General features: G+C 42.2%; 1 protein-coding gene across 13 annotated transcripts in view; it reads right to left on the reverse strand.

Moving 5' to 3' along the window:
- Positions 1-20,929, reverse strand: part of ptprt (protein tyrosine phosphatase receptor type T) — a 223,199-nt gene that overhangs the window by 139,496 nt on the left and 62,774 nt on the right. For all 13 annotated transcript variants that reach the window (XM_028997567.1, XM_028997574.1, XM_028997573.1 and 10 more), the window contains 4 exons: positions 10,782-11,050; positions 4,490-4,571; positions 3,756-3,871; positions 1,348-1,522 (listed from right to left, as the gene is read on the reverse strand). In XM_028997567.1, the coding sequence (XP_028853400.1) occupies positions 1,348-1,522; positions 3,756-3,871; positions 4,490-4,571; positions 10,782-11,050 (642 nt within the window). The remainder of the gene's footprint in view (positions 1-1,347; positions 1,523-3,755; positions 3,872-4,489; positions 4,572-10,781; positions 11,051-20,929) is intronic.

The following is a 20,929-nucleotide window of genomic DNA, read 5'->3' on the forward strand; positions in this document are numbered from 1 at the left end:
GAAAAGAATACAGCATACTCCCCGAGACATAAAACGCTGTTACCTAAGGCAAAAACTGCCCAATGTGTGCTGAATTTCTACATTCTTATCCTATCAGATCACCACTGTCATATTTGCATCTTGGGAACAGCACTGGCCCAACCAAAATCAATGTTTTCAGCACATTCAACATTTTCTCGGATGCTTGGAGCTTCTGGGGCTCCTTGCTAGCTTCTACCGAGCCTGCGAAAACCTCAACAGCCGACAGCCAGACAGCCAACACCCCACCCTCCTTACGTTGGCCCACATAAGACAGCCCTAAAAAGCATGCTGGGAAAGAGACAGATGGTGCAGATCGCTTGCGTTCGTACGGTGGGATGAGAAATAAAACAAACTTCCTGTGACTGGGTGCTGGCGGTGATGTCTGTGCTCCTGGCATAGCGAGAGCTAAGCTAAGCAGATGCAGGCTGAGGGAGAGGATGAGTCTAAATCTGCCTGTAGGGAAAGGCGAGGCCCGAGCTGTTGCGCTGGTCCTAAATACAAAAAGGTACGCTAACATCCCTCAAAGTTGCCATAGAAACACCGAAGTCTGCGGTTGCCAACCATAAATAATGTGATTATTTATGATTAACAGTGGATGATGGTGGAAGCAGTCCAGCTCCCAGAATTGGCTCAGTGGGCGGTCAATCGGCCAGCCCCCCCTCCACACACACGCGCGCGCGGCGAACCCTAAAATATGGCCAACTAGCATGTTCCAGGGCTTTTACACAATCACACAAACACACGCGGTAAAAAGATGGGAGGGGAGGGCCGCTTGGAACCAGGGCGAGCCGGGCGAAGACACCAGGTGCAGGACGATTCAAGGTTGCTGTAGCGGCGGCGGCTCTTCTGGGCCACAGGTGTTTCACAGGAACGGCTTCCTGGCAGCCGTTTATTTCACAAAAGCGCCCGGCTCTCCCCTCAGGGGGCACATGGGCAGTGAGCGGGAATCAAAGCCCCAGATTAGAGGGTAAATAGTGACATTAAAGGCTTGTTTGGATAGGAAAATCAGCACGGAGAGAGCATCTTTTTCTGTCCGTGGAACGAAAAATTCAAATGCACGTCTCTGTTTTCACTCCTTCTTTTCTATTCTTTGCCCCCTATCCCCCTCCCAGCCTCCTTTAACAATCATTTCATTTCATGTATTTTGATGAAGGCAAAACCTGTGCAAAACTAAACTAGTGAGCGTGTGAAAGGAAGAGAGGGAAGGCAGAGGCTGATGTTCATTGAAATAATGATGGGTTTGAGTGAACGGCAATGGTTCTCGGAGAAGTGAAAGGAGTCCCGCAGAGCACTGATTCATTGTTAATATCCGCCATTACTGCTCACCTTTGACAATGAGCTCGGCGTAGTTGGAAACGCCGGAGCCGCCGTCGGAGCGGATGACGCAGCGGTACTTGCTGGCTCCTCTCTGGGCCGTGTCGGCGACGCTGACCGTGGCTGAGAAGCGGCGCTGGTTCACCATCCTCGTCACCATCAGGGCCGTGTCCTTCCCATTCCACTGCTGTGGAAGAAACAAACCAACCTCAAACCTCATATGGGCTGCCCACTGCTCACTCAGGGTGATGGGTTAAATGCAGAGGACAAATTTCACTGTGTGCACTGTGTGCTGTGCTGCTGTGTATCACATGTGACAATCACTTCACTTTCACTTTTTTCACTTTCATATGAACAATTGACACATAGCTACATTTTGAGGGTCACTCTCATGCTAAAAAACGCTAAAAGCTAAAAACTAGGCAGTGATTCTAGTAACATCCAAGGTTAATCATGTCAGCAGGACATCAAATTTAGAGAATGACCAGTGACTCTGCCTAAACATAAGTTTGGTGCAACAGGGTGCTGACGTGTGTATAAACTTATTTACGTAATGTAATAATGTATTGGCAAAATGTGAGAAAGATTAATTAATACATTTGTTACAAAATATGGTATTGATAAAAGAATCCTCAGGGTCATTCACCTCCACATGTACCTCATCTTTTCATTTTTCTGTCCCACCTCCCCTTCCTTCTCGCTAAATAAAACCGCCAAGAAGCAAACACACCCTGTGGAGTTCCTGCCGTTAATCAGCCCACACGCAGGCAGTGGACAGTTAGTTGGCTCTTCACCAATCAGAGCGAGCGAGGTGGAAAAGTGATCGCAGTGTTTCTGCACGGCCAAAGCAGGAAGCCGATGCTTTCACAGCAGAGAAAACAATCGGCAGAGATACTGGAGGGCGCAAAAAGGCCATTGTGGCAATGGTCAAGTCTCTGTTAAATCTTGAACATGAACTGCCTGCATGTTAAATGAAGAGCTGAGAAATGTTGGGGGGATGTAAGCTGGTATTCATTTTGTGATGCTTTATTTTTTATCAAACTGTACATCTTGCTCATTGAACCTTCATTTTCTGAGGCTGAGATTAAATGTGGCCTTAAGGAGCCTTAACAAGCACCCCGAGGCCCCCCACACTAAACACATCAAGCACATTACGATGATTTTAATTTGATTAATTCGTTTTTACTTCCTCAGTGGACGCGATGGCTCATTAGTTCAGCCAAGTGGAGTACTTCTTTTTTTTTTTTTTTTTAATAGCTGGCACAAGGATGCCATGGAAACAGATGCTCTCCTTAGCTTATCAGAACATGCTCACCACCCAGACGATAAAATATACTTGTCACCTCTGTTCTGTGCGTTCTGCTCGTTGATCACTGCACACTGTGACTAGTGACTGAATGTGCGTTGGTCACGCGTAGCTGCTGAATACGGCTGGTTGTTATACACCTTCTATTACATTGCACGTTCACATTCATCTTAAGACGGAGTGGTTCTCTCCTTTTCACTCTGTATGCAAGTATATTTGTACATTATTTCCGTTTGCCAAGACCAAATAAATGATTGTTGCTTACACAATAAATAACAGGCGGAGACAGCCGTGCTCATCTGAGAATGGTCTGAGTGAAATTAAAAGAATGTAACTTTTTTTTGCATTTTATACAGGGTGCCACTTTTGCAGGATTCTTCCCTTAGACCTAAATGCAACGTGAGCACATTTGGACAGTGCTGGCAGCTCATGTGAGAGAAACAAGCAACCAGGTTTGTGAAAAGAGAATCTTAAAATAAGATCTAAAGTGTGAGGACATAAGGAGGAAGTGTGAGCATCTCTACAGAAAACAAAGCCAAATTAAAAGACAAAAAAATAAAAACTAGTCCCATGGTTGGAGGTATAATCGAGCATGTCGAGTATCAGTTCAGTAGGATATGCGAATGTGACATCCTCTCAATCTGGATTTTGGTGCATTTCCTCCTGTGTGTAGGGGTTCTCAATCACAACGTAGCGCAATCGTGCACAAAGAATAATGATTGAAATTTACCAGGTATTTATCTCCATCTTGAGGAAGAAACTAACTAACAACTAACTTGTTGTGTTCATGGGAGCTGACCGTCATTGCTATGCATATAATTAAAATATGAAATAATGAACCAATATGTAGTTAGTTTCTCTTCCTGAGCATGGCTTTGACCTTACACTAATAAACCAATCCTTAGCACATAGCACTGTGCCCAGTTACTGTTTGAAAATGGCCCTTAGCCATTCACTGTTGAACAGATATTATTAAGGAGTGAAAAATTGGCAACATAAGGGTAACACTGAGGGGACAGTGACAATTTACAGCTAGGCACCAGACTTGCAACCAACCAGTGAGTGTAAACATATTGTGCTTTGTGTTAGTTTCCTGTGACAGAGTGGTTCTTACCTGTAGCCACAGTTTGTCATAATGGGACCACTTTCCACCAGCGACGCACTGGAAGGTGGCGTTCTGACCCACATTGACCTCCACGCTCTGCAGTCTCAGAAAGTGTGGCGCTTTCCCTGCCAGAGATGAAAAACTGATATCAATATATCTATGTCTAATAAACTTCCAAATCTTCCCAATCTACAATTCTGCAATTTAGTTAAACATGACTATTTTCTTATAAAGCAAAAAATATCTACAAATCCACTCATATTCCTGTCAAAAATATAATTATTAATACTGCACAATATTAACATTGCATTTTTCACAAATGTATTTTTGTCTATTCAGTAAAGTAAAATGTATTTTGAGCATGCTGAATGTGGAAAGGCAAAAACAACTTCAAAATGCCACTGAACTCAGATTTAAGTAGTCTTATTTTCGCTTTTATGTGAAATTTTGGAATAATGATGTGTTCAATGGCCATCTCAGCAGAAGACGATTTTCAGCATTTTCATTCTTGACAGTTTCCTATTTTAATCTGAGTCATAGAGAACAAGTTCTAAATGCTGGATGGCCTTCTAGTCTGGAGTGCGTTTCATCAGTTTCATTCTGTCTCTCTGTCTCTCTCTCTCTCTGAAACCACTCTCCATGCTCGGCTGTTGCAGGGCGGGTGAAAGCCTGACTTTTCTACCGACACGCCAGGAGTGGCAGAACAGATGTTGCACAGCGCAGAGTCACAGCGGGTCACTCACGGCAGGGGTGGGCCAGGACACGCACTTCATCAACCGCTATGAACCCTGGATGGCCCTGCACTGAGACCGCCTCAAATATCACCTGCAGAGATGGAAAGGGAGAGGAAGGGAGAGAAAATTGGTTTGTATTTTTCAACAATCCTTTACAACATTTAAAAAAGATCTATATCAATTAGCCATGATATACAAACAACTATATTTGAGCATAAATAAAACATATACATTTGGTATCTTTTGTATTCAAAATAATCACATAGATGCTGGCATCTATCACTGCCCATAAACACATGACACAAATGACACCAAGTGGGACACTGATTCCAAAAAAGAAGTGAATCCATTTTTTCCACAAACAGAGTTAAAGAAATATTTAATAGAAAACAACTGAAAGAGAAAAAAGGTTAAAAGTAAGAAAAAGAAAAATAATGATTGATATGATGCCTGTCAAGAAAAAGTTGATTTCATTTGAGCCCTAGAGTCATATTCATGGCCTTCTTCATAGTAAGAAAACTATGTCTGTCTCCTGCTCTGTCTACCTGCCTGCCTGTTTGCCTGTCCATTTTTCTGCCAGTTTATTTGTCTCTCTGCCTCTCTAATAGTCTGTCTGCCTGTCTCACTCTCTCTCACGCGGTCAGCCAGGCCGTCTGTCACTCACTGAGGTGACAGGTCTGTTTGGATGAACCGGGACTGGTGCCAGCCTGCATGCTAATGTCCATCTGAATCACCACGCACCGCAGAGTGGCAAGGCAGGGCGAGGTGCCAGTCATCATTTTTTTCCGGGGAGAGAAAGGGCTGAGAGAAGAGCCATTGAAGCTTATCTTCATTACGCGCTCACTCGCGCGCCCTCCTGCCGCTCACGCGCCGAACTGGCAAGAGCAGAGCGGTGCACTGGCCGGCCATGCGGCTCACAGAGTGGCCAGCCAAGGGATGGCAGGATGTGCTTGGAGAGTCAGGGAGAGGGCACTGACTGGCTCAGCTCGCTCGAGTCACTCCCTCTCAGGCATACGCCCTACTGACGTCATGTGCTGTGTTGGCAGACGCTTCTGCTGGGAAAAAACTCAGCACCGACAAAATGAGTCGCATTGGACATATGGCCTCCCGCAGGCCGAGGCAGACAGAAACTACTTTTAGACATGTGCATCTTGAAGCGGCAGACTTTGGATCAGCCAGAAACATTTTTTACCTTAATGCTATGCCAGTGACAGACATCGTGTTGTTTGTGCTGTCCGTCCATCCAGTCCATACTTGAATAAGAAGTCGCAACCGTGAAGGAAAGTTTTATAAATTTTCCCTTGGTAGGTAGGTGAACAGGTAGGAGCTTTATTAATCCCATGGGAAGGTTCCTCCAGGAAATTTAGTTTTTGAATTGAGTAACAATATATAACAATAAACAAGAAATATGATAAAAAGAGTTATATAAAAAAAATATTATTTAGTTAAAAGAAATTATGCTGTTCTGTTGGGTTTTGTTTTGTTTGTTTGTTGTAAATTGACGTAAGTGTATATTCATGAAAGGGCTATGGGGAAAGTAAATTTATCTTTCTGCCTACTCCTTCTTTAAAAAGAAGTCTGATTTGTTTTATGAAATTTCGATGAAAATATATATGTTTAAAAGTTCTAAACACAACTCAAACAAAATAGAAGCAATCACACAGTAATAAAAAAGTAAAAGTAATAAAGAATTAATTATAGCAAAAAGCAATTGCACTGTCAGTAATGCGAGAAGTTTGATGGCATGTGGAACAAAAGAGTTTTAAAGTCTGTTGGTTCTGGACTTGGAGAGAAGCGTGCTGTCACTGAGCAGGCTCCTCTGGTTGTTTATGACAGGGTGCCAAGGGTCCCTGTCATTGTACAAAATGGCCTGCAAAATGGCCTGAGAAGTCCTCCCTCAGCACACCATACCAAAGATTAGGACATCCAACCACAGACCTGTAGAACATCCATGTACAGTACAGTAATGAGCAGTCTTGGCCTTCAAGGTAAAGGTTCACAAAAAGAACGCCTCAATCAGGGGCCAGATACTTCTGAAGATGCAATCTACAAAATCTCTGGCCTTTGTTGACTGTATTTTCCGAGTTACGAGATCCTTCGTGATCCAGGAAAAGCAGGATACATTTGTGGGGTGCAGTTGGAGGACTTGAAAGAATCGTGTTTGAAAGGATCAGAAACCCAAATATTTCTTCAAATATGGCGCACACATTTACTTTACTTCCTGGACAAAATATTTAGAGTTTAGTGGCCAAAGGTCAAGATCACTGATGGTTGTCTACATTGTGCGGGGATGAATGATCAAAAAACTGGTTCCTGGTTAGCCATTTTCTGTGAATATCAATTATCTATCAATTTCCTTATAATCTTAGACAGCTCTGTACTGCCTTTCGTAATTGTCAGTCTATGGAGGGCATCGGTATCTCACCCAGCAGCTACGGTGATCTGAATGAAAGCCGCAGTAGGACATCGACAGCTAAAGACAGTTGAGATGCATTATATATTAAGGGAAACACATGCAAAAAGGGCACAGGCCCAATCCATGATTTTCCTCGCAAGCTTTTATTACAGACGATGCTCACCTCTCGCTACGGAGACTCCCTGCTGCTTTGTGATCAGTTCCATTTTTCAAAGAGTTACCCATGTACCAGTCACAAATCAACAGAAAAGAACAAGGACTCTCTAAGAAAATCACCTCAAAGTCTTTCAAATCCCCAAAAGTCATTGTTTACGAGAACTACTGTATCAGGACTACTGTCCAAATTGCACACCAGGTTTCAGATATTTTGTGGCAGGGAATTGCTCAATTAATCTCTGCATTCATTTGCCAAAATTGGCCACTTATCTGCTTATATGCTCTCTTGTCTAATCAAGCACCCAGTAGGGTGTTCTTTGTCGTTCATCACCCAACAGTTGGACTCTTTAGTAGGATATGCAACCTGGAATTTCAGAGACAATTAATTAAAAGATAAATTCTGCTCAGTTAAGAGCACATAATTTCATTTTCCTGAACAAATGTTGAGCAACAAATATCTCGAGAAATACAGCACCAAACATTTAGGAGTCCTCATGATTCGGCTGTAGCTTGATGATTTTAGCAAACAAGTATCCTTTCTCTATAGTCACCTTAGATTTGGGCCAATTCAGTGTTATAGACTTCCACATCAGAATATAGAGTTTAAATTGTCAACTAGTATTATTTGTGCAGCCGTTCAGCATAAAATGCACAGACTATGAGTAGCTTTATATCAAACTTCAGAATAGACAATTTTCATCCTGTCAAAGGATACCAAAAGCAACCATGGCACTAATACAAATTGGGTAGTTGATCTTACTGAGGCCATAGTTGCCAGAAAGAAGATTCTGCTTACAATGTCATGATTCATTGGATTTTTATTGTAAAACAAATGCTATTTGGGAATCTTGGGAGAAGACTTTATATAGTGTATCTACTCTCACGTACTCAATATCATAGAGTAATTCTATTTTTGACTAGATTAAATGACATGACGCTAACGTAAACAGGGAAGAAATTAGAGAGGCCAGAGCGAAAATGCTGTCTCCAATTGTGCCAGGACATTGCAAGTTGTGCAAATAACGTAAACATGACATATAACAGGAGGTGAATCAAATGGCCTGCAGCTAGTGTGACTTCAGTGTGGAGGCAATGACAAATGGAGAGGTGAAGTCAGAACCTATAACAACAATCATTGACAGCATTGCAATGGGAATCCAAAGGTAAAGCAGGATCCACAAAAGGACTGCCAGAAAGTGGAGTTTGTTAAGGAAGCCGGATGGTGAGAAGTGACACACAGGTCCAATTTGGCCATGGGTGCTTTCCAACTATCCAAATGAACATCAGCAGAGGTAGGCAAGGTGCCTAGTCCAGGTGAAGGTGAGAGCAGTAGAAGACAGAAAGTGAAAGGCAACAGGGTGTCTGGGCAAGACAGGACAACACAGTCAGGAGGAAAGTGACACGGGATGAGCTTCGGAGCACTGAGCTTCACCACATCAATTTCCTCATCCAGCCTGCTTCAAATACCATCAAATCTGCAAACATTAAGCATGGTTACTATTCTCCAACAGAAATCCGTGGAGCACACTCTCAACTGCAACTCGAAGGCACTTGTAGAGGTGTGGTACCAACAGAACCATGTCTTGAAAATCACTTGAAGCCATCACTGAGTGAAGAGCATAGCAGAGAGGGCTTCAAGATGGCTGTCACTCAAAATATAGGAATCATTTGTAACCATTCATGCAGAGTCTGATCAGCTCTGGAAGACATGAAAGACCTAATGATTCCATAAGCATCACCGAAGCTGTTCCTCCAAAGATACAGCCAGAGGCATCATCTTCAAAACAAGAGCACACGTCTCTGAATCAGATGTGCTAAAATGTTATTTCTCTGAAACAAATTCTTCAAAAATAACAGCAAAAGCTGAGAAAACCAAGAGGCAGGACAGTTGACTTTTCCTGTATAAAAGGAATGAATAATCTGAGCGATAAGACAGGAGATGGGGGTGGAGAGCAAGCAAGAGAGAGAACAAGATAGAGGGTAGGAGGCAGAACTAAAATTGAAGCCTCAGAGGTTATTTAACATGCCCATTCGCCATGAGAGATTACGATGATGATTGCAAAGATAATTGTACCAGGGTGACTAAGCCCATGGTCTGAAGTCCTTTCTGGGGCCCATTCACAAAGGCTTGAGAACTGAAAATAGACTCATTTGGGCCATTTGGGCCAAATTGGCTGAAAAATGCAGTGTAGAAAGGTTGCCTGGGCGTGTTGTGGAGTCCAAATGGCAGCCGGAAGAAAATTAGTGCTGTGCTCGAATTCCAGCATGGAACCTCATTACCATTTTAATGCTTTGGTTGCCTCAGAAAAAAAACTTCTTCATGAAGTGAACAATTGCAAAAAATGTATCTCCAAACAGGCAGTTAATGAACACAGGAAACTGGGTGCTATCGTGGCTTCAAGTAAATTAGAATAATTGTGTTTTTACGTACTTGTTTCTGGTGTGAAACTGGTATATTTCATAACTGCTTGTTCCCCACAATCTTTTCATTTGTGGGCCCTGGGTAATTGCAAAGTAATGCATAATTTTGTAGCTATTTCACATGAGTATTCACTCATGGCAGATGACAGATAACGAGAAATACTTGATTTTCACCGAAATGGTCGTGAGAGCCAGTATTACAAAGTGAATTGAAATATGAATAACTCTGAACCAATAAGAACAAGCCACTTGCTTTATTTAATTTTCAGTCTTTCATCATATTTTACATTTATATTTATATTTTACACCAGTCTGCTGGTGTGTGTGAGGGGTTGTTACTACATATCTGTTTATCAAATCACAGGTCAGGACATTTACTACACTCTATATATACAAACTAGGATGATGTCCATCTTGTGTGATATATACAGGACAGATACTTTCATAAAATTAAAAAGCATATAGTTATCTGCACTTTATGCCAACATGAATAAAGAGTCTATTGATGTTCCAGAGAGCATTGTGGAATTGTGGACTTACAATGATGTCTTGTATACTGTCCTAAACCATTTTGCCTGACCTTTTCACATGTCTGTGGGAGCATTATTATCCAATTATACATGACCCTACCTATAATGCATACACAGTTTTTAAAATAATATAATGATTAAAATGTAGCCTGGAATAAAAGCGCCACTGTTGCTGGAAGATGGCAGTTTGGAATCTGTAATTGTATCTCACTGTTGCCAAACACCTGGTGTGGGAGCAGGGTTTTTGGAGGTCAGTGTAGCCAAGGTTGGAATTCAGAAGAAACTCGAGGCCATGTTAAAGCAGCCAAAAGTTATACTACAGCCAGACTTTGATCCTCGCTCAAGGTGTGTTCCACTTACTACAGAAAGACATGGCTGAGCTTAGCGAGGTTCTGACGTGTCTGTTTACAGGAATCAGTTATGGTAAATTAAGGTGGAGGGTTCTTCAGCTTAAGGAGGTACAAGCATATCGACTCCAGCTGCTTTGAATAGACTCTGCTATGCTGAGCAAGACTGTTTCTCTGTACCTCTGAGAACATGCACTTACCACACTCATACACAGGCTGTAAGTGTTCTGGGCCAATGATTCATATTTTGCAGTACCCCAATAAACATGTACTACAGTGGTAGGTTGTACAGTGGTAGATTGGTAACCAGAAGCACCTATGTGGAGGGCTTTAATCAGTTGGCCAATGCTTGATTGGTATATGATGACCATAATGAACAGATACAGCCATGTATATGACTTTCATGTGACATAATGGCTCACTGGACTCACCTGATAAGAGTTGGGCCAAAAGGTGCTGATGGCAAGTTCAGACTTCACCCAACCCTCCGTAACTGTGGAGGCATTCCAGACAGGGTTGCCCTGTGAGCCACCATCCACTTTGATGTAGATGTTCAGGGTACCAGGGCTGGAGCCGTCCCTGCTGGACAGGGAGTAATGGAAGTCGATGCAGTGGGTGTCATTCTCTTTCAGCGTTGGTAGCAGCAGGTGTGCCTTCTGTCCAGAAGCACGTCCTGATGCATTGACCACCATAAAGGATCCTGTAGGAAAAAATATATATATTTTTTATCAACAACTATATTCATACTTGACCTCTTTTCTAATCTTCTTGGGCAATTCAGACACTGCTCATGTACTAGCACTGGTACGAAAATGTAGGAAAACATTTTGGTGGCAGTAGCCTAGTTGGTAAGATACTAGCCTATGAACCAGAAGTCACAGGTTCAAACCCCTCTTTGTGTCCCTGAGCAAGACACTTAACCTTGAGTGTCTCCAGTGTGACTGTCCCTGTAACTACTAATTATAAGTAGTGTTGTGTGGTATTAATGATACAAGATATACATTTAGCCAACGGGAGAGATTTTGCCAATACCGGCCTACCGTAGAAATATCCTCTCATTGAGAAAATGACAAAGTCGCATCACCTACTTGCAGCACGAGGCATTAGTTTTGGGTAATGGGCGAAAGCACAGAGCACAGAGCAAGGTTTCTGCAAATCCTTAAAAAGTTGACATTCCAAAATTAAGGTCTTAAATATCATGACTAAATGATTAGTAATCCTTAAATCCTTAAATATTGTAAACTCAATAAATCAAATAAAAAAAAATCCACCAGTCACTGCATGGAATGCATGGAAATGACCAGGGGAAATCCTAGCCTGTTTCAAGCGCTGTGCAAGGCCAAAAAATAGATAAATGAGTAAGTAATTTTTATTTTAAAAATCAGAATAGAAAATCTTGGAATCCTGGAGGGACCGCATGAAAAAAAATGAACAAGAATAGTGTTATGTTTCCTGACAATATTTTTAATGCAAACTCTACAGCTGAATATTTAGCTGGCCTTATGGGTGTGACAGAAAGTCCACTTTCAGTAGAATTGCCCAGATATAGTTTTATCTGGTATACGGTTATGCTATATGTTGATGAAGGTGTTAAATGTTTATTACTTCTTGCTGCAGTGCTATGGACACATTACACTTTTAGAAAAAGTTACACTTAAATTTACTTTTCAAAATATATGCTGCAATATGAATATGCAACTGAATCTATAACAGAATATTATAATGTATGAGAAAATATCTTATTTTGTTGCTTTTATGTGGTCTTACATTGATTGATTATGTGGTCTTACATCTTGTTTTTATGATATAAAAACAAGAAAAAAGAAAGCTAAAATGAATATATACTCCTGCTGAGTGGTTTACGTCCTTTTTTATTTAAATGTTCCGTGGTCTTAGGCCTTCACTTGAAGGATGATAAATGTTAAAGACAAGAGAGCACAGATGCATTAGCGGACAAAAAGGTAAACTTAAATAAATGTAATGACTTTCCCTGGAGTTTCTGTTATTGAGACAAAGGAGAAAAGCAATTATTTTATTAGCATAAGTAATTACAAATCAGTCCCAAGGTAACACTTTTCCTGAAGTAAAATAGAAATCATTTAATAAGATCTCCTGTGAAATTATCTTATCAAAGATAACTATTTCACAGTGTGAGCCCGTGGGCCCTAATACCTTCGGTTATGCCGTCAAAAGCCTTGTCTAAGACCCTTTTACAATTAATCAGATTGTTGGACTTGATGCAATAATATAACACGCTGCCCAAATGAGACGTTAAAAAGACGACGGCTTAAAAAAAAGAAGACGACTGGATTTTCTCAACCATTCGTTACACCTCAATAATAAATCATGGCCCCAAACTCTGAAGGAATTTGAAGATGCAGGGTGGAATACTGAATTGCACAGGAATGATTCAAGCACATGAGTGGGTCACACCCATAACCAGATATCAATCAAACCAAACCTTGGGCTTGGGATGAAGGCAATTTATTCCAAGTTGTAATCCAGTCTAGACAGAGCCTTTAACCAGGCCACCAGCGGTGAACTGGGCTGATTAAATCCCTTATGCACAACAGCCACTTCAGTTTTTACATCAGGCAATTCACACAGAAGCCTATAAAGCCCTGTCTCCAATGACGGCCAATATCTGCACTGTTCACACGCGAGACCTCTAAACCTGAACTAATTCACACATTAATGAGGGTCTAGACATGTGGAGTCCTCTAGACTTATTCCACCCTCTACAAGAACAAGGGGGTCAAAAAATGCCGTTCCTTGTACAAGTCAGTGCTGCAGACTGCAGTTTAAAGCAACAGTCACAAACACTGTGAGCATAAAAACATGCATATTCTATTAACAATGCATCGCTGCTAAGAAGCGGACTTTCACAACATCTGAAAATTTGAAGATTTGAAAATGACAAACATAATGACAAAATACTTTTACCTGAGACTGGAAAATCAAAGTAAACACATCAGACAGATATTTAAATTCCAGGTCTCCTAGCACCAACAATGAAATGCTAACAAATTGTCTAGGGTTTTAATTAACCTGGTTCTTAATCAACCAAAAAGGGCACGTGTCACCTTGCCATCCAAATCAAAATCATGTCACCCGTGCTTTTGTACAGAGAGACTTTTGGGTCTCTACTGATCTACTTGATCTCAGTGATAAAATTGGACACCCCGTCCCGACCACCATCACACTCCATGGTATGTAGCCTGGTTTCACACAAGCCAATACCAGTCTAGTCAGTTCCAAGCTACAGTTCCAAACAAGCTACAAGATACAAAATCAGAAAAACAACAATTCCTAAACCCCTAATAGCTCAATTCACTTTTAAAACTCAATTTTAAGTTTCCAATTGTCCTGAACCTTGAGTGCAATTCTTCATCTGCGCATGTCACTTGACTGCTTATGCTTTGGAATATAATAAAACATAACTAAGGATCAGTTCACTGGATGATTTTTGTCAGCAGAAAGCAACTAGTAAATGTTCGCTAAAGATTGTCTATGGTTCTGATTCCTAAGATGTTAAGTTGTTAAACTACATAAATGCTGATGGGACAATCAGTGTCAGTTTAGGGTCCATTTTGGCCTTTATCAGAAACATGATCACAATCTACTGAAGATTGTTTGACTGCCCAATAGTATTAGGAGCCACATTTAAGGGTATAGCAAATCTGTATTTGTCCCAGGGCACCATCAAAGGACACAAAAACATTTAACAAATTTATTGTTCATTTCACCCCCCAACATGTGAAAGTGAAAGTGAAGTGATTGCCATTGTGAAACATTGCAGCACACCACATGGTGACACAACAAAATGTCTCCGTATTTAACCATCACCCTTGACAGGCGCCCCCGGGAGCAGTGTGTGGGGACGGTGCTTTACTCAGTGGCACCTTGGCGGGTCAGGATTCGAACCGGCAACCTTCTGTTTATGGGTCCGCTTCCTTTACTGCTAGGCCACCACTGCCCCATGTGCCTGCTATAATAGCGGCAGCTCAACTCCCCATCTCTCTTTGCAGTAATCCATACCACAAAAGCTCCTATTCAGTCCTTGCGCATGTTCTCTAACAGAGTGGTAATATTTAAAGAAGCTTTCATCTCTATGGACGAGTATTACCAAGAATTTCAATGAACCTTGTGTCACATTTCTGGTCTAATAATGCATCCACCAAATGAGAAATGGTGGAAATGCTGCCGGTTGTCACTTTAATATGCAATTATTGAAGGTTCTGGTATTTAGGCCCACTCCTGCTAGGTCTGATAAGGTCGGAGCATTTCTCACTGCCCACTCGTGGTGCTTTTTATCTCAGGGAAGTAAAGTACCTATATACCACAGTGCTAAATGAGCACGGTAATCTGGTATGTCCTCTGGAGGCCCGACGCACTGGAGGGGAAAACGGGGTGGGAAAAAGGCTGAAATCACGGCATCCATAAATCTGAGGTAAGAAGAGCGTGTCGGGCGCGGTGGCAGCTTCCATATCTGCGGAAAACAGTTTCGGCGTGGAAAGCAGCTGCAAGCAATATTCGCAAAATACCCCCCACCCCCGACACACCCCATGTGACACAACACACACACTCCACCCCACCCCACCCCACGCTGAGCATCACAGCCTTCCACGTTCAGGGCGGGCAGGGGTCCCAGAAGCGGGAGTGGAGAGGATCAGAGCGCTGGCTTCTGGGCCCTCGGCCCATTTCGCACATTTAAACACGCCAGATTCCCAAGCCTTTTCGCACTTCACCTCCACCACGGAGAATCAGGCTGTCGCCGGAGCCAGACCCCATATGCTTCCTGTCCTCGATGCGTAATGGCCCTTCATGATTCGCCTCCGACGCTCACCATGCCCTAATTATCGTGATACGGCTTCATCTGTGTCACTCCTCGTGCACGTTTCACAGCCCGTGGCTCCATCTCTCTCCTCTCGGACTCCATCAGTCACCCGGCCAACGGGCCAAACAGCGTCTCCTCGTGCTTACACGGGCGAGATGAGATGCAAGGCTGCGGGCCCTCAAAGTCGGGGCGGGAATTTGCAGTGGCCTTTTTAAGTCACGCCAGCTCACCTCCTTGACCTTTTCACATTTGATCTCAGCTGCCGACGCTGTCAGACACAGGGCACAAAGTGGAGCTTGTGGCTAATCTGATGAGGGGGAGAATCAATAATTGAAGCGTCACTCCTGGAGGGAGGGGTGCGGCCGGGGCCTGCGAAGTGGCATGCAAACGAGCCAATCATCCTTGGTAACCGAAATGAACCCGGAGGGAATTTCAGCAGTCCGGCCGCCATCACGCTGTGGGTTATTGCTACAGGGATTTACTCGCTGGTAAACATGACTCCTTATTAAACGCCATTTCATATCTTTGTCATCAAAGAGGCCTGTCAAGGCTTTTAAAATGTGATCAATCAGTCCAGTCCCACGATGCGCAAGAAAATATATTTATGCTGTTTGAACATTAATGCTGCAAGCAAGCTTAAAACCTCTGGGTTTAACGTTGCAAACAGATCTTAATTTGAAATATATAAGTACACAGACACACAAGGATGCTCTCTCAGTCCTTCCAGGATTTCACAATGTTACAATCACTGTGAATTCTGCTTGGCCTTGTTCCAATAACCAATAAGTGTCATCCCTTGAGTATCACGAGTCTGTCAAATCCCAGAGGGATGCTGGTACGTGTGTAAGGGTCATTTTTAAAAAATGTGATTGCAAATACTCATCAATATAATGGCAAAAGCATAATAAATCCTAATAAATTAATTTATATTTTGTATAACCCATAGCTCACTTTATTTTGTTTTACTTTATTTATTAACCCATTTGTGTGCAAAAGAAATAGAAATTTTGTTTTATGGAAAACAGCTCATTTTAAGCCTAGTTGTGTTAATTAGCTCTAGGCTACTGTTGTCTGCACCAGACAACAAATAATCTGCACCAAATTCATGTGACAATGATAAGCACTGGCCACAGTCATTGCTGAATAGCACATTTTTGTTTTTTCCACTGATGATAGCCAACAAGAATGATATTGGTCAATATCAGTTTATTACTGATTTATCAATGCATCTTTTGAATGAATTAAGATTAATTAATTTGCTATGCAGTCCCAAAATAAAGTGACCTCAGTCCCAGCATGTCAGTAACGAACGCTGAAGGCATCATTGTTAAGGCAGCTGCAGAAAGCATGCTGCTGACATTTTCCTCACTCGAAAATAAATAACTAGGCCTGGAATTCTTATCTGCTGCAGATGAGAAATTGGACCTGGAATCAAGGCCTTCTTCATTTCTTTCTCTTTTTTCCTTCCCCTTTTCTCTCCTTTTTATGTTGGAACAAAGAATGGCCTTTATCATGTCAGTCTCTGTCAGTGGGCAAGCGTTCCAATCAGGACAAGGTTGTTTCAAATTAAGCTGCTTATTTATTACCAGCGTGATGAGAATAGGAAGGTGCATGAATGAATGCAACTATATTCAAAATCAGCCACATCACCAGGGAAGATCATAGAAAGCTATAATATGAGCGAGACGAAGAGGCAAACTAATAAAAGCGAGGAATTATAAAAGGGCTTCATTACAATATCTACAGACAACAAACTAAAGAAATAAAGATGGGAGCTTAAAAATTCACAGTAGACAATAAGTAATAAAAGACAGCAAAGAATATTCTAATGTTTATGTCTATTTATTTCTTTGTGTATTATAGAATAAATCTAGTTGAGGTGTGTTCTGAAGTACTGTTCTTTCAGACTTCCTTATGTACTGCAACATATTTTTTTTTTGTCCACTGCACTTGGCTGTGACCACCCCTAATAAATGAAATTCAGCATCAAAGGCACCAGAGAACATCGGCATATGAACAAAAACATTTCTGCGAGCCATATTTTTTAAAAAGAAAAGAGGACATGATTCATCTTCACAATGGTTCCCTGGAAAACCCTGCAAATATCACACTGCGGGTTCTGCCTGGTGTAGCACCACCTTTTCAGAGCCCAATGTCAGTCTGTAGCTATTCTTCCAATAAATCGACAGCGGGAGGCGGGAGGGTCTTCTTAATATCAATTTTAAAGGGACACAAGACTGCATGACGAACAGATAAACAAGACAAATGCCTCCACTGGATAATGGATGGCCGTGCTAATGGAGGCCAGGCACAGCTGTCATGCCAGGAAGGATGCAGAAGACATCCTCTCATCCCGAGCACTGAGCACATTCGCTGGGGAGCAGGTCTCGAAGGGCATCGTGATAACCCAACACTGCCCTGGCTGAGTGGATGGGAAAGAGTGCGCGATAAACTAGGCTGACGGACATGACAGGTGCTATGCCTTTTGGGCACGAGGGCGGAGCCAAGAGAGAGACAGGATGGGCTTTCAGCCTCAATAGGAAAACAACCACATGAGTAGAGAATTTTAGAAATGTATCAATGTCTTAACAATGCATTGTTAAGACATTTTTGACTTGGTTGAACATTGGACAATCACTTTTGACTCCTCCCATTTTAAACTTGGTTTATAAAAACAGTGACTTATTCAGTAAGCAATCAGTTTATTTCCATGTTTGCAATTGTTGCTTATTTCTGGCAGTGTCCACAAATATATGTAAATATTTTTAGCTTCTGAAATAAAATTATTCAAAATAATCATCAAGCTGTTGGGTGTTATTGAGATGTCGACACCTGCCCTTCATGAGCTGTACCTGTTCCCTGAAGTTCCATATTAATTTACATTTACAGTATTTATCAGATGCTCTTATCCAGAGGGACTTACAATCAGTAGTTACAGGGACAGTCTCTCTGGAGCAATTTAGGGTTAAGTGTCTTGCTCAGGGACACAATGGTAGTAAGTGGGATCTGAACCTGGGTCTTCTGGTTCATAGGCGAGCGTGTTACCCACTAGGCTACTACCACCCTCCATTCACCGGACGTATTTTGCTTTCCGCTTATTTCCTTGTTTTCTGAACATCTTTCAGGCGCAGATGGGTGCATCGTGTAAACATTCACTTTCACGTGCAATAACGCAAAATGGTATCAAATGGAGATACCAACACTCCTGAGCACACGTGCTACTGAAAGACTCCCTTCTCCCTTGGGGGGTTGGCGATGTGAACGCAAAGTGACACGTCCGTCCCCTGTCACGCTTCCATCGCAGCGGGTCAAGCTTGATTTATTGCTCACGCCTCACTAAGCCAACAGAATCATGGTCCTGACAAGGGGCTAAAAACACTGGGAGCATTATCAGGCCGTACGGGGCTGCGGCGGGAAGGACGTGCACTTTATCCTCTTTGACGGAGAGCCTGTGCAGCATCGATTATCTGCTGTCAGTCCCGTCGTGTTTCCAAATCGTCGACCTACGGCCCGCGGCCTCCTCTCCGGACGCCGGCCTCACCTAAACGCGCCGAGTGCATTCCACTCTGACTCTCCGTCCAAAACGATCTGTAATCAATTATTAATCATTAGGGCCAATGACACCATGGCAGCGGCGCTTCAGCGCCACTGAACGCCCTGACGCCTTTTTCCGTTTAGACAATCACAACATTAACAATGCAGCTAAACTACTTGTACTGTTCTAATTAGACGATAACAATAAAAAAAAAATGGAGAGGAGTCATTTTGAAAGAGAAGTAAAAGACAGGGGCAATATATCATTAAACGAACCTTCAGGGTATAAAAATACCTTGCAGCAACAAAACTGTCTTAAGGGCTGCAAGCCTCCAATTCATCACCCTCTGCCCAATTGTTGTGGGGCCTGGGGATTAAAGAAAATGGGGAAAAACAGGGAATCCAGAGGTCCCATTAATCCTGGTTTAAGACGGACGCCTCCCTTCTCTTTCCGCTCAGGTGATCTCGGCACTGCCGTGCTGTTATCCAGAGTTGGATTCGGAATCTCGGGGAGCAGCTGGAAATGGGAGACTGAGCGGGAGATGTAACACAGCACGGGGATGACAGACGCGAGGAGTCTCGTAAAAACACAAAGTACAGACTCCACAAATATATACCTGCGAACACCTTGTTCCCACTGCACCGTTTCATCACATAACCTCTAGTCTCAATTTCAGGAGATTTATCACTCCTATCTGTAGAGGCAGAGCGCGTTCGCTAATGCATTTTTGCCTGATGATTGACAGTCAGGAGGCCGTTCTTCAGTGTGGGAGTGGGAAAACAATTTTTTCTATCTTCAGGAAAGCTTCTTTGATTGAAATCAACCATTTCAAAACCTGAGTCTATTTATTCATTTATATCTGGAAGATATCTGGTGGTTAAAAAATAAAAAAAACTTTAGTGCAGCTGAATGCAGCAGCAAGGAAAATAGGTTGAATGGTCTGGGAAAATCAATGTCAGCTCATATTCATAAAGATTGAATCCTCAGATTGGTAATAATGTAATATATGGGCCTAACAATAGTATCCTGGAGAGATAACTGAGATCAGAATGAGATGTGAGTGAAAAACTGAGCAAGAATGGACAGATGGACTCTATTCCCTGCATCTACCATTACATTGGAGAAATGCCGTGATGTTCAGAGGAGGTCTTTGTTCTTCAGCAATCTGATTACTATGTGATTATGCCCTTTTATGATTTAATGGAATTAGTTTTGAGAAGATCAAAATGACACACATCTTAGATTGTATTAATTTGCATGTCCTCATCTCATGCAGTGATGAATGATAATGAGTGTAAATGTTATTTAGTGACCATTTCTTTGATAAAAGTTTAAGGATGGACATGTCTTTGCTTTGACAAATTCATTTACTCGATTGTTGGGAAATGATATGCATGCAAGACGTACACAAGGTAGGCTGTGGATGAACAGTATAGCTAGTGTTGTGTAGGGAAGTGTTGTAGTGTGGGTGCAGTGACCACAGACAGTAAAAGATTGTGACTATTGTATGGCCGAGCAGATGGTAAGACATTTGTACAATACTGGAAATTGACATGGACAACTGTTAAATATAATGGAGTGAGAGAGAGACCATTCTACTTGTCCACTGGACAATAAATGGGAATTGGAATTCCCATTCCAATGACCAGGAGTTGGAAGTGCACCACCAACCTCTTCTCCACTCTCTAGTTAGGTACAGATTTAAGTAGAGCTGTAATCAGGCCTAAAACGTAAGGCCCAACCTGGTCTGAGGCCGAAAGAATTTGGCCCAAGTCTTTACACTAGCCCAACAGAATAAGACCCGACTCGATTTTAAAATCCAAGCCAAAAGGCCAAGATTTTCAGATCTGGTGATCAGTCTAGATTGAGTTAATCTGCTTAAGGTGATTAGGCAATTTTTCTTTATTGTTATATTCATAAACAAATTTCGAGACTGCAAGATGGTGACAGGCAGTGGATTTCAGGCTTATGATTAATCACTTGCCTCAACAAAAAGGGATGTAAAACTGTAATAAAGCTCAATATATCTGCCCCTTTTTCAGATATATGTTGCTGCAAATTACACATTAGGTGCCCAGTTCTGACGTGATTCACGAGAGCTGCTACTTTGTTTGAACACTGACTTTTTTACAATGACAGCACATATATTTTTTACGCCTTGGTACCATGGTACCATGATAAAATAATACTGAAGAAAGGAGCGGGTA

The sequence above is a fragment of the Denticeps clupeoides genome, chromosome 12, assembly GCF_900700375.1.
Source record: "Denticeps clupeoides chromosome 12, fDenClu1.1, whole genome shotgun sequence".
NCBI lineage: Eukaryota > Metazoa > Chordata > Actinopteri > Clupeiformes > Denticipitidae > Denticeps > Denticeps clupeoides.